We start from the raw sequence: 15,707 nt of genomic DNA, 5'->3' as shown, positions 1-15,707 counted from the left end.
GGTTACAATTTCAAATCTGGTGGGATTAGTCGAGGTGCGTGTTAGCTGACTCGTACACTACGGTTATAAAAAACAACAACATAGAGTGGTGTCCAAACATACAACTTTAGAATTTCATCCAAAACTAGATTAGCTTTTGTTGGCTTTTGCCTTATTGAGGCAACAACCTTTTGCTATTGAGGCACCTCCAATTGCTTGCAGTTTCTAGCAACCTCATGCCTCATTTCTCAAGTTTTCTTATATTCCTCTAAATTAAAACTCAATAAACCTGTACTCTAATGCAAGAAAGCTACGATTCTGTTCCCTCCTTAACTTTATCATAAAATTATATATATACATTACATGCAGCAACAAATGATTGCTTCCTCTTCACAGCTTACATTTCTAGTGCTTCTCTTCTTTGAGAAAACTAATATTATTCTCATTACAAACAAACTCTCTCATAGAAAACAAGTACAGAAAATCTATTGAACAAGTAGCTATGAGGATTTCTTGCTGTTTCCTCTTTTGCCTCTTGATTTTTTCAGGTGAATATCACTCTGTTGCCCCTTTTTCTTTTATAATGTTTCGAAATGTTATAAATAATCTTTAACTATGGTAAATTTTAAGTGATATTTCTACCATTTCTTGGCTTTTGATCCTTCCATTATAGTCTTCCGTTGGACTATAGATATTTCGATATGTTGCAACTGTTGGTTTGCTAGTTTTCGATATTTCCATTGAAAAAATTGAAGTTTGCAATTGATGGCAAACTAATTTGGGAGTTAATTTATACATGAGATTATGTTGAGCTGAATAGAGGAATATACATTTATTGAATGAACTATTCAATTTTGTTCAGCTCCTTTGCACCTCATTTGAATTCATTTGTTTTACCATCTCAATGTTCTCTTGCATGCATGCACTGTTGTAAGTTTTTAATTCCTGTGAAACATTTCAATTTAATCAATTTGGATTATGTACGTACAAATAATTTTAATGATTTCATAAGTCCAGTTTTTGCACAGATATAGGCTACTGAATGACAATTTACAAGTTTTGACAATATATATTCTAATAGAAAAGCTTACTCAAAGGAGTTAGCCTTTCTCCAAGAAATTTCAAACATAAAAAGTAGTTCTTATGAAGCTCCATTTTTCTGAAGATAATACAACTGCTAAGAACAACAAGTTCTTGGTTCAAGAATGTGATATGGAATCAAATATGAAACAACCTTGTGATATACTACTAATTCTTTCAACATGCAGAATCTAAAGAATAAAGAAAGAAGAAACTGACACCTATCTGGTATTTACACTTACTTCAGGTACAAGCATTGCAGACAAGCATCCCACAGAAGCCATCAGGAAAAGCAAAAAACTTGCATTCCAAGAGGAGGACATTGCCATTTCACCTTCCATGTATTCTGACCAGCTAGATGTTCCCATTATTAATCCAACAACCCCAGGTACGACATATCCAGACCCCACGATGGATAGTCCACCACCACCATCTACCACACAGCCTATCACGAACCCTAGTCCATTCATGAATCCTAACCCTAACCCAAACCCAAATCCTAATCCTAACCCAAACCCAAATCCTAATCCTAACCCGAACCCAAATCCTAATCCTAACCCAAACCCAAGCAACAATCCGGGGCCATCTACTGGGGGGACTTGGTGTGTAGCCAGCTCCGCTGCTTCAACAACTGCTCTGCAAGTAGCACTGGACTATGCATGTGGCTTTGGAGGTGCAGATTGTTCAACTATTCAGTCTGGTGGAAGCTGCTACGAACCAAACACAATTAAAGACCATGCTTCCTATGCTTTCAATGACTACTACCAAAAGAATCCAGCACCCACAAGCTGTGATTTTGGAGGAACAGCACAGCTTACTAATACTGACCCAAGTAAGTACAAGACTGCAGCACTAAAGCTGCTAAACATCACATATAAGTAGTACTTTAATCTGCTAATCCAGAAAAGTTGGCAAAGCTTCTAATTTTCTTTCTTAACTGCAGGCTCTGGGAACTGTCACTATGCATCATCAAAATCAACCCCTACCACACCACCTGCACAGCCACCCCCTACCCTGCCACCTCCTTCTCTGCCACCTCCAACTCCAAGGTATAAACCATCTGAAATTATTTGAGTTTTAAATTATCTCCTAACCAAGAAATGTAAAGATGTTTGTCTGATTCCTTGGAATTGCAGCACTATGACGCCCGTAAATCCATACACCCCAGGTGGCCCGAATGGTTTTGGTTCTGAACCAACAGATTATGGTGCAGAACCAACAGGTACCCCCAGTGGAGCAGATAATTTATCAAGCAACTTCCAGTTTCTCTTCGCCATGGCCTCTTTCCTGGTGGCAGTTACAGCAATTCAATTCTAAACAGATTGGGCAAGACATTGTTCACAGGGGTTGCAAGAAGACACTAGTTGTCTCCATACTCCCATTGCTTCTAAACAGCATAATCATCATGAGATGTGAAAATCTCATGGCATTCAACACATGAAACTTGCTGTACTTCGTCCATTTATGGCTTTTAGCCCAAGTAGGAAGACAGTACGTAGTGAAGAACATCTTAATGTAGCCAATTTCTATTAAAATATTTCTGCAGTTAATAAATACTTTAGACACGATATCTCATTTTAGGAATTTCAATGAAGAGTCATGTACAAAATCCGGGAAGTGACCCATCAACAGGAGACTAATAAGATCTACCATTTATCCTCCAAACTATGGCATATGAGGTATGCCACTTCCAAGATACAGAGAACACAGTAGCTCACTACATAAATTGCAAAAACACAACTAAGTTTTGAAGAATCATTTGAAACTTAGACCTCTTTTTTGTTATGCGTTTGCTTTTTTCTTCCTCGCAGCAGTCACTACTTAACATTATCAGAAACAAAAGGAACAAGACAGAGTTCTTTCTTTATACAACAACATTAGAGAGATAACATAATTGAATTAGAATATTTGAACTACTCCAGAAGAATGTTAACTCATGTTAGAAATAAAAAAATTGTAAAAATGTGAAGACTTCAATTGAGCAAACATGCTCTGCAAGCCCCACTCACTCTTCAAGAAACATGAACGTACAAAAATATGTGCAGGTCTGACCTGCATGGTAGTGGTGCCAACCCTGTGCTTAAGCAAAAAGCAGTTACTCCCTTTGTAAATTTTTACACTTTTACATTTCAAGTAGAATCTGGAAGGAGGTTATTTATCTTTTGGAGGAACCACTGGAATTTGCAAACTCATTCCTTGCGATAGCCCAAAGAAACACTTTTTCTTTCTTTACATCAATGGAAAAACCCAAAATAAGAATCATTTTGTTTCGTTGATAAGTAGCACCAGATGTTGCCCAAAGTATAGAAATTAATAAGATATTAATGGAAGCTTGTTCATCTAATTTATTCCTGTATAAATACATTCACCTTAATTTGTCCCAAAAACTTGACTGGATAAACAGCTAGAAATTTACACGAGGGATTTAAAGAAAGATATTTATTTGTGTGATCTCCAACCCTCAAATGACTCAAATAATTTACAGGACTCCTTTGAGAAATCACTGTAGTTTAACATCAAATCAAGAGCAAGCATGGCACAGCAATAATACAAATGATGGCTAGGGTGGCAATAATTGAACCTTGATCAAACGCCTTCTGCAAGCTGCCAGCACGTGTGAAATGCTGGAAACCCAGATAAGCTGCTATTGCCAAGGAAAGAATGACACCTTCCTTTGTCCCCCTGCCAAGAGCAATATGAACCAGATATAACTCTAGTCTATCAGAAGAAAGTAACATTTATAGAGAAGGATATACCAACCTTAGGTTTGCAACTTGATAAGGAGCCACAATTACCATCAATAATGCTATAAATGGCAATTCAAGTTCACCTACAAATGATCAAGACCAAAGTCAGATATTTCAAAGAAAATCATCTAAATGATTGAATGTAGTAGCTAAAAACATAACAGCGTCCAAAGAAAATGAGTAGCTAAACCCTTGACTACAACCTTAGATAATGATCTCCTTATCATCTTTGATAACATAGAACAGGGTCAAACTTTCAATTATGTCCATTCACAATTTTTTCCTAAGCAGCATGAATACATATTCTGCTTCCCACTATGACTTTATAATGTTAAATTCACTAAGGGTTGTAAACATACAAAAGTTGGGCATATTTTCTTACTTCCTACCCAAACATTGGCTGAGATTTTCGCCTTAAAATAGAACCAGGAAATTATTGGGTACAATTCAATAGCCTGCTTCCTGAGGGAATATTGGCTGGATAATGCTATCCAACAACATACAAAATACAGAAAGCAAAAGACAAGGTTGTCAATTTTCAAGATTTGAGGTTTAAACCATAGACACGTGATAAAGGAACCAACCAGGAAAGGAGAAGAAGAGACGAACAAGAAGTGCCAAAAATGCTGACCAAATGCCATATTCACCCCTGAAAGTCATTTATCGTCAGTTTGCTGTACTGCAAAAACATTCAGCTTAATGAAGTAAGCACAAGCTACTTCACAGATGCTAATAGACTTACTGGATCCACGAGACAACTGCCGTAGGAGCTTGTAAAGCAAATAAAGGAACAAGAAAAGACTTGTGAATAGCAGTGCCCTTCGCAAGCATGAGAACCCTAAAAATAACCATTTGACTGTGAGATTGCAATATACAAAGCATGGTACAGCATGCAGAACAAGGTTTACTTTAGAAGGAAAAAAAAAGATAGTTTATTCACCAGAAATTATACAAGACTTATAAAACAAGGGCATAAACTTTGAATCTTTCTGAGATTCTACACACTTGTAACAAAGAAATTAATGTGGTCAGACACAAGAAAAAAGAGAAAGCAAACAGTAAATCCCTAAAAATGATATTAACTAATGTTACATGACGGGAACAAGTGTACAATCTATAAAAAAAAGACTTCCGGACATGTCCCACTCTTTTTATCTTTTCTATCTGTACAGTGTTGGATTAACTCAAGCCTTAACGATAGAGTGTGTGGCAAACAAAACTAATGTGTCAATGCCAAGGGCCAATGCTCTCTCCTGGTTGATGCTTCGAAATTCTAACGAGTGGTGCTACCAGCAACCTGTTTTCCTTATACACCTTAGCTCTTTTTTTTTTGATTGTTAACTGGTATTATAAACAAAAGGAAGTACACCAATAGTGTGCTCCTAAGTAGTTACATCAAAAATATGAAGGGACATCTAAAACAAATTAGCTCTTTACGATCAAGCTTGTACATTAGCCTGTAAGTGGCCCTTAATCATCAAGTAATCTGGAAACTTTGGAAGTCCAAGTTGAACACAAGGATAAAATGAGAGAAAGTCAAATGAGATGGTTTCGCCACATCCTGCACAGGTCAACATGTGCCATCATGTGATGATTGAAGGGGTTAAAAGGACACCAAATAGACCTAAAATCATATGGATGGAAATATTATCTACATGATCATTGGTGCATATTAGAAACCTGTGAGAAGAATCCAGAGTCAACATGTTTAAGTTGAATTGGGAAATGGTGTGAAGATCAATTTTTGGTAGGAATACTGGTTTAGTCACATCCCTTGTGAGGAGGTATGTCAAACGTATCCAGCTACATATCACGACCTAATGCATAATTACCTATTGTCGAGAAAATAATAGGTGGGATAACATCATAGGAGATTCAAGACAGGAAATTGGAGAGGTTACCTTGTTGCTGACAACTGAACTGAGAAAACAGGATAATTGAAAAGGAAGAGTTAGTGACACACAAAAGAGGTTTACTATATACAGGTGTTACTATATATAAACCAGAGGGATGAGTCTTGGCAATTAATTTGAAAAAATAAGGTTCCTCTAAAAGTATCTTGTTTTAATTGGACAGCACAAAATGATGCATGTGTCACACCTGAGAAGAGAGAAACGGATTTGTCAAATAGGTGATAAATGTGAGAGAAGGATATGTAGGACAGAATCTCCTTTTCCTACAGTCTGAGGTGACTACTGACATACAGAATATGTTTGTAAATTTACCTGGGATCCAATGGTAATGCCGAATTCTTTAGAGATACATATTGTAGTTGAACGGGAAGAAAGCCACAGAACTCTCTGCGAAAGGTTTGTTACATTCCATAATGCATTGTATTGGCCCTTATTGAGGGAATGGAACTGGAGGTGTTTTAAGGGAGTTTCTCTTGCTAATCACATTTTACATCTTGATGTTTGGTGTAGTTTGAATAATGTAAATGCTTTGATGGACTTCATATGCTCCCAACAACTTTAAAATAAGAGTTAAACTTTGTATATTTATTTTGTCTACAAGGTTCTCATTGGTGCTGGAACTCTAATAAGGTATTTGCTCATACAAAAAACAAAGGCTTCATTTACCTAAGTGAACTTAGAGTTCCACTCAACTGTCTGAACAATACCGAGTGTAGTACCCTTCGGGGTGGCCCAGTGGTTTGGGCTTGGGACTTCCATGTTGGAGGTCTCAAGTTCGAAATCCCTTGCCAGCGAAAGCAAGGGGTTTGCCTTCTGGGTCGAGCTCGTCGCACCGGGCTTGCCTAGTGCGGGTTACCTCTCCTATGTGGTTTGCGAGCTATTGCATAGGAGCGGGGGCTTTACCCTGTGCGCACCCAAAGGGTAGCGGCTGCGGGTTTCCCTTGTCATAAAAAAAAAAGTTTTCTCAAAAAAAACAAGACCGAGTGTAGTCTCACAAACTAGAGTCTGGGGAGGGTAGAGTGTAAGCAGACCTGACCTCTACCTCAGAGGTAGACCCCGTGTCAAGATAAAAACAGTCTAGAAAAAAGAAGTAATGGAAATAAAAGAAACTACAGATTGTAGCAGAACATTACTACAACAAAATAATGTTATAATCAAACTACACGAAACAACATATAATAACAGAAATTGAAGAACAAGAAACAAGAGTAATACTACGACTACTAGAATGGACAACAAGTCCATACACTCCTACCTACTACCCTTCTACCCTAACCGTGTCCCCCACACCTTCCTATCTCATGTCCTCGGTGAACTCCAACTTCATCATGTCCTATCTAATCATATCTCTCCAATATTTTTTTGGTCTACCTCTACCTCTCATAAACCCATCCAGACAACCGCTCACACCTCCACACTTGCTATCCGCGCATCTATTCATCACATGCCCAAACTATCTCAACTTTGCTTCCCAAATCTTGTCTTCCACCGAAGTCACTCCCATCTTGTTCCAAAAAAATAAAAATCCACTGTGCTAAAAAAAGTTTCATACCACACCATTGGGAGTAAATTACTAGATTTATACCACTCCTAATTTCACTTGGTCAAAATGGAAAAGAAAAATCAGATCTTTAGATGGCCCATTTTACCAGCAAACGATAAAGCAAACTTGGCACCAACTCCAGTAAGCGCAATGAAGTAAAGGAGACTTACACAGAGGAAATAGTACAGACCCACTGCAGATTTCTAGGAGCAAGAGCAGCAGCAGAACAAACCACTCCTCCACGTCTCTTCATCTTATCTCCACTTAGATCAATTGGAACTCTGTAAAAGAAAGAAAAACAAACAGTGAAAACCCCATGAGGAAAAGATACAAAATTAGGGAAATACGCCCCCAAAACACGTGCAAAAAGGGATTTTGCAGAACCCCACCAATCAAAGAAAATGGTAAAGATAGACCAAAATTGAAATGGGGTTAATATATTCAAATCAATCAAATAACAAACCTGAGAGGGTTATTTCCAAGAAAACTGGAGCTTTGCTGCAATTTGTGCTGAGAAATCCTAGTGTGATGAGATTGAGGAGATCTCGAAGCGCATAGCTGTTTATTGTAGGAAGCAAAATGGTGTGTAGGATAAGAAAGAGAAAGAGAAAGAGAAAGAGACATCATTCTATATCTTTGTTTAAAATTCCTCAACTGTTTAAGTTATTTGGCTTATACGCCGGCGAATGAAGATAAATAAACAAAGTGGAAATCAGCGATGGGTCGCCTGAGAATGAAAGGAAAATGGTGAGGGAGAGTGAGAAGTGAAAGTATATAGAGAGGGCTGAATTATACGTACAAGAAATAGTGTGCCATTTGTCGAACGAAGAGAGATGAGTTGGACAACGATAACTCTGCCTCGTTTGGATTATTGAATCATTGGACAATTCCCTGTATAGAATTGAACCATTACCCTATTTAGATCGTAATTCAATTGAACTATTAAGATTTTCTTCGTTAAATCATTTTATAATATCGAGAATCAAGTGGTACTAAAATTTGTGATTTTCTATAAAAAAAATATATTATCATTGATAAAAATAAAAAAAATTAAACAAGCATCTTACTTACAAAAATAGTCAATTTTTTGTGAGGAACGTTTGTTTGTTTGTTTAAACTTAACAAAGTTAGAGGGGTGGATGATATATCCAAACGGGCCCTTGGAAAATCATAAATTGATTTATGGTTGCACGTGTTTGGTTACTTTTAACAGTGGAAAACATTTCACGTGTTGAGCTCTTAATCCCATGATAGATCCTCCATGGAAGATAGCAGCCGTGAAATTATTATTTTTCTATATTACGGTGCCTCTAGATACATATTGTTAGGGTTTTGCCCTGATTTTCTTACTATAATTTAAGATTTATTTTTCCTTAAAGAAAAAACAAAACATTACCATAAATGTTTTTTCTTTCTTGAAAGGAAAATATAATATTCTTTTATATTTGGTTTATTTTCTCCTTTTAGGACTCCTTTTTTAGTAAGAAAATGTTTTAGGACTCTATAAATATAGGTTTGTTTCTTCTAACACAACAACAATAACATTCACAATGTAGTCGTTTAAGAGTTTAGTTTATGGGGAGATTTAATCTCTCAACAATTTTAATATTTTTTCTTTATATTAGTTTTGATATAATAATATTTTGATTTTTAGTATAAGCTTTTGTTATCTGATTTATCAACTATATGATTTGTAAATTGTAAGCTTCCGCATGACGCCCTAATCACCCTTCAGAACCCAACACATATATCTCAAATACATGATATTAAAATTAGATATAATTTATTCTAGATACATTGTATTCAAGTGAATTCGTGTATATACATAACAAATCTCGCTCGCTTCTCCTCCATCTTGTTCGTCACTTTCCTATGTATCTGGGATTCCAGATACATATGAATCTTGCTCGCCTCTCTCCCTATTTTTTGTATCTGGTTGATGTATCTACGTGTATTTTCTTCAATATATGATAGAAAATACTTAAATAATGATGAGATACGTGATATTTTGAATGTACAAGTAATAATAGTATATATGATAGTGAAGTATGTTTGATCCAATTATTGAAGGTTAAAAAGAGAAATTAATTGCTTGTGAGTTGTGACCTATTCAATATTTGGGCCTAACCGGTAACCGGCGCACCGAAACCAAGCCTAGAAATTGCTGAAGGCCCAATTAGAGAACCAATCTAAATGGCCGAGTGCACAAATAACCATTTACAAAAATATAAAGTTTTAAATTTTAGCCACTTAGTCATACATGTCTAAAGTTCAAATCAAGAATCTAAAATTTCTAAATGCAAACCATCAAGTCTAGACTAACTTTAGATCAGGAAAGTCTAAATTTGAATTTTATTTTTTTCAAACTTTAGATCTTTAGGTGTTGATTTAATGTGCAATTTAGACAAAATGGAATTGTGATTTTGAGATATTGGATAGAAACAATTGATATTCTCAATTCCTCTAGAAGAAAGGTAAGACTCTTCAGCCTCGTAGTCAATCTACTGATGAGCCTTATCGAACCAGACACTGAATACCTGGGGATGGCTAGGGCTTTCGAATCAAAGCATGGGCATCTGCTATTAAGAGAGAGCAGTAGAACGTCGTGCGAATCGCGAATATGGGAGCTACTACTGAGTACTGAGTGGCATCGGAGTAGATCTCCACTAAACAAAGAAAAAGAAAGGAAAATTAACACCCTAAATTATGAAATATTCATCGTGTATCCCGAAAAATAATCTGTTACGAGTTATACTTGCTATTCAAGTGTGCTCCATAAGAAACTTGTCTTAAACTAGATATAGGTGGCAGGGGTGAAATTATTTTTGCCTTGTGATGCTGAATTTTGTGGTAAGTTTGAAATTTATCGATAAACACCAAAAATTGACACAAATTTTATTTTTCAGCAAGTCTTCTAAAATTTAAACACTCGTAATAGGTGTCTGCCTTGATTTAATTTTTTATTTTTATTTTTTGGTGAACCAACAAGTCCAGCAAATCAATTATGAACATGAATGATATTGTTTCCTAATTCCAATAATTATCTTGGACAGCTATTACATGTTAGACAGCAAGTGATTGTTTTCTAGCAAAATATTATCAACATACATGTCTTTACATGGGCTCTGTTATTGTTTGGTGAAAGCTATGTTATCATTGGCTGTTTGGTTATGATTCCCTCTAAATAAAATATTTCATCTTTGCTTTATTGTTAATCTAGAGTATAGTTTTTTTTTTTTTAAAAAAAAATTTGTAGTTGCCCTCTTGATGTTGACTTTAGAATTCAATTCTTTGGGTGACCTATTGCTACTTTTATGATTCCAAATTTCCAATTCTCTAATAATCATTCAATTTATAATTTTATTTTCAACAAAAGGCAATAAAATTGAAACAAATCATTCAAATTGCATAAAATTGGATCTATAAAAAGTAAACATAACATATAGGTCTATGGATAATGAATTTCAATTGCTATAAAAAAAAAATTCCAAGTAAAGAGAAAAGCTAAACACATGATTTGAATTAGATTGTGTACAATATCAAAAAGGAAATTATGTACTACTCCTAAGTCCTATGTATAATTGTATATGATTAGGGCTAAATTAGTCCCAAATCAGATCAGATCTGCTTGATTACAGTAACATCATTGTAAATCCACTTTACAGATTCACTTAGATCATGGCTCTCAACACAACAAAGTGCTAATCCAATCACTTTCCATCCATCTTCAACATTTTTTTTTTATAATTCGTCGTTTGAATTCATTTGTTTGATATAAACACCCCGGGAACAACCACTCTACGAGGTTGGGTAAGATTTGCATTCGTGCAGCCCTTCTCAGATCTCAATTGTGAGATTATGTTATCCAGTTTTCTCCGAAACAATTTTCCCTCTTTCCTCTTAGATCCACTTGAAACATCACTCACAAATGTTCTGCAAAAAGATGCTACACAAATTGTTGTTGCTATATTTTCTAGTTTTGTCAGGTGAAATGCATTCCACCATAGCTTTTCTCTTGAGAGAATTTGGTTTTTCCCTCATTAAATGAGGCTTAATTCTATTAACATCTGATTGTTGAACTGGCTTTAGAAAAAACTCTTCAGCTCCTTCTTCCAAACATCTATTAATTCTTGATGGAACATTTTCTGATGACATAATTATAACTGGAATATCCTTCAAATAAGATGATCCTTTAATCTTCCTCAATAAATCATAACCAGTCATTTCAGGCATGCTATAATCTGTAATTATCAAATTCACTCCCACTTCTCTTACTTCAAGAAACTCCAAAGCTTTACTTCCAGAATCCACAACAGTAACTGTTATAAAAAAAAAAAAAAAAACATTAGAAAAAACCAACTAACTAAGATTTTCGTCGAACAAAGAATTTGTTTTCACTAAAATACCTTGATAAGAGGAAGTCTTGAGAAGTCTTTCAATGAGTTTTCTATCAATAATACTGTCATCAACAGCTAAAACATGAAATTGAGTATCCATTATTTGCTATATTTGTTTGCAAGAAAAAGATATGAAATTGTGAATTTGTGTGTTTGTGATTTGTGGGTTTGTGAGGTGAATATATATATGGGGATAATGGGGATATGGTGTTGATTTCAAGAAGATACGGAAAATATTTGACAGAAGAGAAAGAGAGATACGAACGAAGATATCAAATCAGAATCTTAAGGATTTTCTATGTTGATTTTCTTGATTTTACAAATCTTTGGGACTTTGTTTATGAAAGTGACTCTTTGAGAAGGCAAAGGCTGGATTCAGTGCATAGTGGATCCCACCATTTGATTTTGTGTTTTTAGAAAAATCAATATAAGTATGTAAGAGGTGTCCCATGCACATGATATCTCTTTTCTCTCCGTTTTAATTTATGTGATTGTATTTGATTTAACATGAGAATAATTCTTTTCAAAAATAGTTATAATGTAATATGATTTATAAATATTTATTATTTATTTTAAGGAGAAGTATAACAAATACTCTAAATTTGGTGCAAATTATTAGTTTTGTGCTTGAACTATTGACTGCTTTAAAAACATCCTTCTACTTGACTAACTAAACTTAGATACATCCCGATAACTCTCGATATGTCACATGACATAACAAATGGTCTCAAACTCTTATAGGAACATGAGTTCTTAGTAAAAATTAAGAGAAGTATTGAAAATATCCCTAAACTAAACGAGAATTTAGGAGTGTATTTCACTAATATTGTAAAATTGAAGGTGTATTTAGCTCCAGTTAGTCAAGTAAAAATGTATTTTTAAGACTGTCAATAATTCGGGGATGATATTAATAATTTACGTCAAATTTAAGAGTGTTTTTAATACTTCTCTCTTTAAAGTTCTGTTATTATTAAATATTAAAATATGACACTTTTTAAACATTAAAGGAAAATGTGTCACACATATTTGAATAGGGGAGTATGTATAAATTTTCTCTGTTTCGTATTAGTTATCATGTTTCATTTTCCGAAAGTTATATTATGTGAATTTTGATCAATATTTAAAATATATTTTTCATCAAATTGTCATGAATAAAGTTATATTTTTCGTATCATTTGAATATCTAAATTTAATTGTAAAATATTGAATTGATCTAGTCTAATTACTTGACTTTAAAAATTAATTAAATTGATTCTTAAGAGGACGTGTATTTCTTATTGTTTTGTTTTTCTAATTTCTCTCCTTTTATTTAATGTTTGACAATATTGACTATACTATTCTTTTGACATTTTGCTATAGAAAGTTTCTATGGAAAAATATTACCATTTCTCTATTGTTGGACCACACGTTTTACGAGTGTAATCTAATAGCAAGTCAATTTTGAAAAATTGTACGTAGTATCTTTTATTCAGATCTTCTCTTTTGCATATTAGTCAATTAGTGATGAATTTTCTTGTTTTCCTATTTGTTTATACCAAATAACATAAGTGGTAAGCAACTATATACCAATAACAAATATTAGGTGGGATAATTGCATTGAACTCTATACTCTAATTCACATCACACTTATCGTGACATCGATCTTAGTCTTTATTAAATTTATTATTACACACAATCGTACTATTTTTAAATCGAGAATAGAATTAGACGTGATCACAATTATTACCTAAACGATATAAAGTTAACTTTATATTGCGAATTTAGAGAGAACTTCCCTTAAAATCGAAGAAAAAAATCATGCATAGTCACTAGTTAGCCTTCATATATAATTTACAAATCCTGTTTTACAAATTGCCTTGTTTGTTTCACTAAACGAAAAAATCGAATAAGAAAAACTATACATTAGCTAAACCTCTTACCAAAAAAAACAAAAAAACCTCTAGATTCACATGACCCACCGGAAATATATAGAAAGAAGATAATATGAAATTACAAAATGAGACATTAAAATCAAAACAATATGTATAATAATAACAATACTCCACTAGTTTCAATTCATTTTTTTTTAATCCGTATAAAAAGAAAATTATTATATTTCTATAATTCAAAATAACTGAATTTGAAAATGTTATCCTATCCTATTTTATTTCAATATCAAATAGTATGACATCAATTGATTTGATGCGCATTCCCCACAAAGAAATAAGTAGAAACACAAATAGTACTAGAATTTGTCTCCCTTCACTAATACAAGAGGCACATGCATCAACAGCTCTACCCCACATTTATTTCAAATCATACGTACTCTGGACCATTTTGATGATGCTAATAATTCAATCCATTGCAGATACGATCGAATAAATTTTGTGACAAGAAAATATTCCTATTTTGCGTAAAACAAAAATTGCTATCGATATCCGTTATAAGGGAGATCGGAAATTGAATCTCACCTGATTCTTTCTCAATTGGTTGAATTGATTCGGGTCATGTGTTGTCTAAAGTTGTTGCAAGGGATATGGTATCTCAAAGGAATGCAAGGAATTTCCCCTATTTGATCCATTGAGTTCGTAGCACATGACTTGTTTAGTGTGATTCAAATCTTTTGTATAATTTGCCAACTATTACACAATCAATTGTCTTTCGTGAATTTCTTCTAGTAATATATTCTTGTTTCTTAATTGTATTTCATTACTCGATGCATAATCTTCAAAGTATAGAGGTCTTGAATTCACCTAAAACAAACTACTTCTTTGGTTCATTTTTACTTGGTCATTATTTTTAAATTTTTATTTTTATTTTTACTAGTTAATGTTAATATTGAACAAAGATTTTTAAAAAAATTATTTTACTACAATATTTCTTAAATCATTTTCAAAACCTAAAACTATTCATCAATTAGTATGGGGTTGTTGCGGAAAAATATTCATATTATTTTTCCTTCTATTCCATATATTAAGTAATTTGTGAGGCAACGCACCACCGATTAAGAAAAACATCTTATCATCATAATTTAAACTATATTTTGACTATTAACCTTTTGTTTATTTCTAAGTTATTCTTCAAAGTAAAGATAGTCATTTCTTGAAAATGTAAAATTTCATTAAAGAAAAGAACAAATATGAAAGAAAAAAATCAAAGATTTATCTTGAATTTTGAACAATTTAACTATTTTGAACAACAAAAAAAGATTTAAAAATTCATTAAAGGGTGTACAAAATCCAAAGTGAACAAATAAAAGTAAGCAAAAAGATTATAAGATTCTCCAGGTCTTTCTTTTTCTTTAAAAATAACATGTTTTCTTTTTTAATGTTCACCTGTTTGTTTTCACTCTTCAACAAGAGTTATTATATCTCAAATGAGTCACTCAATTAAAAATTCACTTAAAACGTTTTTTTTATAACTCAAAAATCACTTAATTATTATTTACTTACAAAAGTCATTCAACTTACTTTCGTTGACATGCAGAAACTTTTATTTTAAGACAAATTTTTTTAAAATAAAATGCTACTCATTTAAATCATTTAATTGACCCTCGTCATTTAACCTGAGTCCTGTCCCACTACATATAATTATAAAATGATTAATTTTAAACAATTTCTAAAACAGGAACAAAAAATAAATATTGGTGAAAAACATATTTTTTTGGGGGTCAATGTTCAACACCTCGTGTTTTTCCTCCTCCTCTCTTTTTTTCCAAAAAAATAGAAATAAATCATACCAAACATTCTTTGAAGCAGGTGCTACGAAAGTTCCATGAATTTTTTTGAGAAGATGAAAAATATTTTTAAAGTTCTCTTGAAGGAGTCTTCTCCTCTCCGTAGACAATAAAATTCACGTTAAAAAATAAATCAAGATTGAAAACATTGTAATAATTATAACATTTTATTTTAAGCACATAATATTATAACTCTATACTATTTCTTTTAAAAGAAATGGTATTGAACTTGATCGGTTTAATATTGACATTTGGAATTGACATATTTGTTTGATGAAATAATTATAATGTTATAGAAAAAAATTGAGTGTAAATTAGTGGGCGTAAATTGTA

General features: G+C 33.3%; 3 protein-coding genes across 3 annotated transcripts; 1 reads left to right on the top strand and 2 right to left on the bottom strand.

The window, feature by feature from the left end:
• Positions 1-363: 363 nt before the first annotated feature.
• On the top strand, positions 364-3,670 carry LOC102604543 (PLASMODESMATA CALLOSE-BINDING PROTEIN 1-like). The gene is made up of 4 exons (XM_006355572.2): positions 364-527; positions 1,307-1,891; positions 2,003-2,108; positions 2,196-3,670. The coding sequence occupies exons 1-4, from the start codon at positions 482-484 to the stop codon at positions 2,374-2,376; spliced, it is 918 nt and encodes a 305-aa protein (XP_006355634.1). The 5' UTR covers positions 364-481; the 3' UTR covers positions 2,377-3,670.
• On the bottom strand, positions 3,362-8,118 carry LOC102590681 (cold-regulated 413 inner membrane protein 2, chloroplastic). The gene is made up of 6 exons (XM_006355534.2): positions 7,726-8,118; positions 7,433-7,543; positions 4,549-4,644; positions 4,391-4,455; positions 3,820-3,889; positions 3,362-3,741 (listed from the first exon to the last, which is right to left on the bottom strand). Exons 1-6 carry the CDS (start codon positions 7,887-7,889, stop codon positions 3,576-3,578), a joined length of 672 nt encoding a protein of 223 aa, XP_006355596.1. The 5' UTR covers positions 7,890-8,118; the 3' UTR covers positions 3,362-3,575.
• A 2,565-nt stretch (positions 8,119-10,683) lies between these two features.
• LOC102590336 (two-component response regulator ORR10-like) lies at positions 10,684-11,910 on the bottom strand. The gene is made up of 2 exons (XM_006355533.2): positions 11,669-11,910; positions 10,684-11,581 (listed from the first exon to the last, which is right to left on the bottom strand). Exons 1-2 carry the CDS (start codon positions 11,757-11,759, stop codon positions 11,181-11,183), a joined length of 492 nt encoding a protein of 163 aa, XP_006355595.1. The 5' UTR covers positions 11,760-11,910; the 3' UTR covers positions 10,684-11,180.
• Positions 11,911-15,707: the final 3,797 nt, after the last annotated feature.

The sequence above is a fragment of the Solanum tuberosum genome, unplaced genomic scaffold (genome assembly GCF_000226075.1).
Source record: "Solanum tuberosum cultivar DM 1-3 516 R44 unplaced genomic scaffold, SolTub_3.0 scf00204, whole genome shotgun sequence".
NCBI lineage: Eukaryota > Viridiplantae > Streptophyta > Magnoliopsida > Solanales > Solanaceae > Solanum > Solanum tuberosum.
Note: the sequence above shows the minus strand (reverse complement) of the source record. Positions and strands in the feature narration are given on the sequence as shown.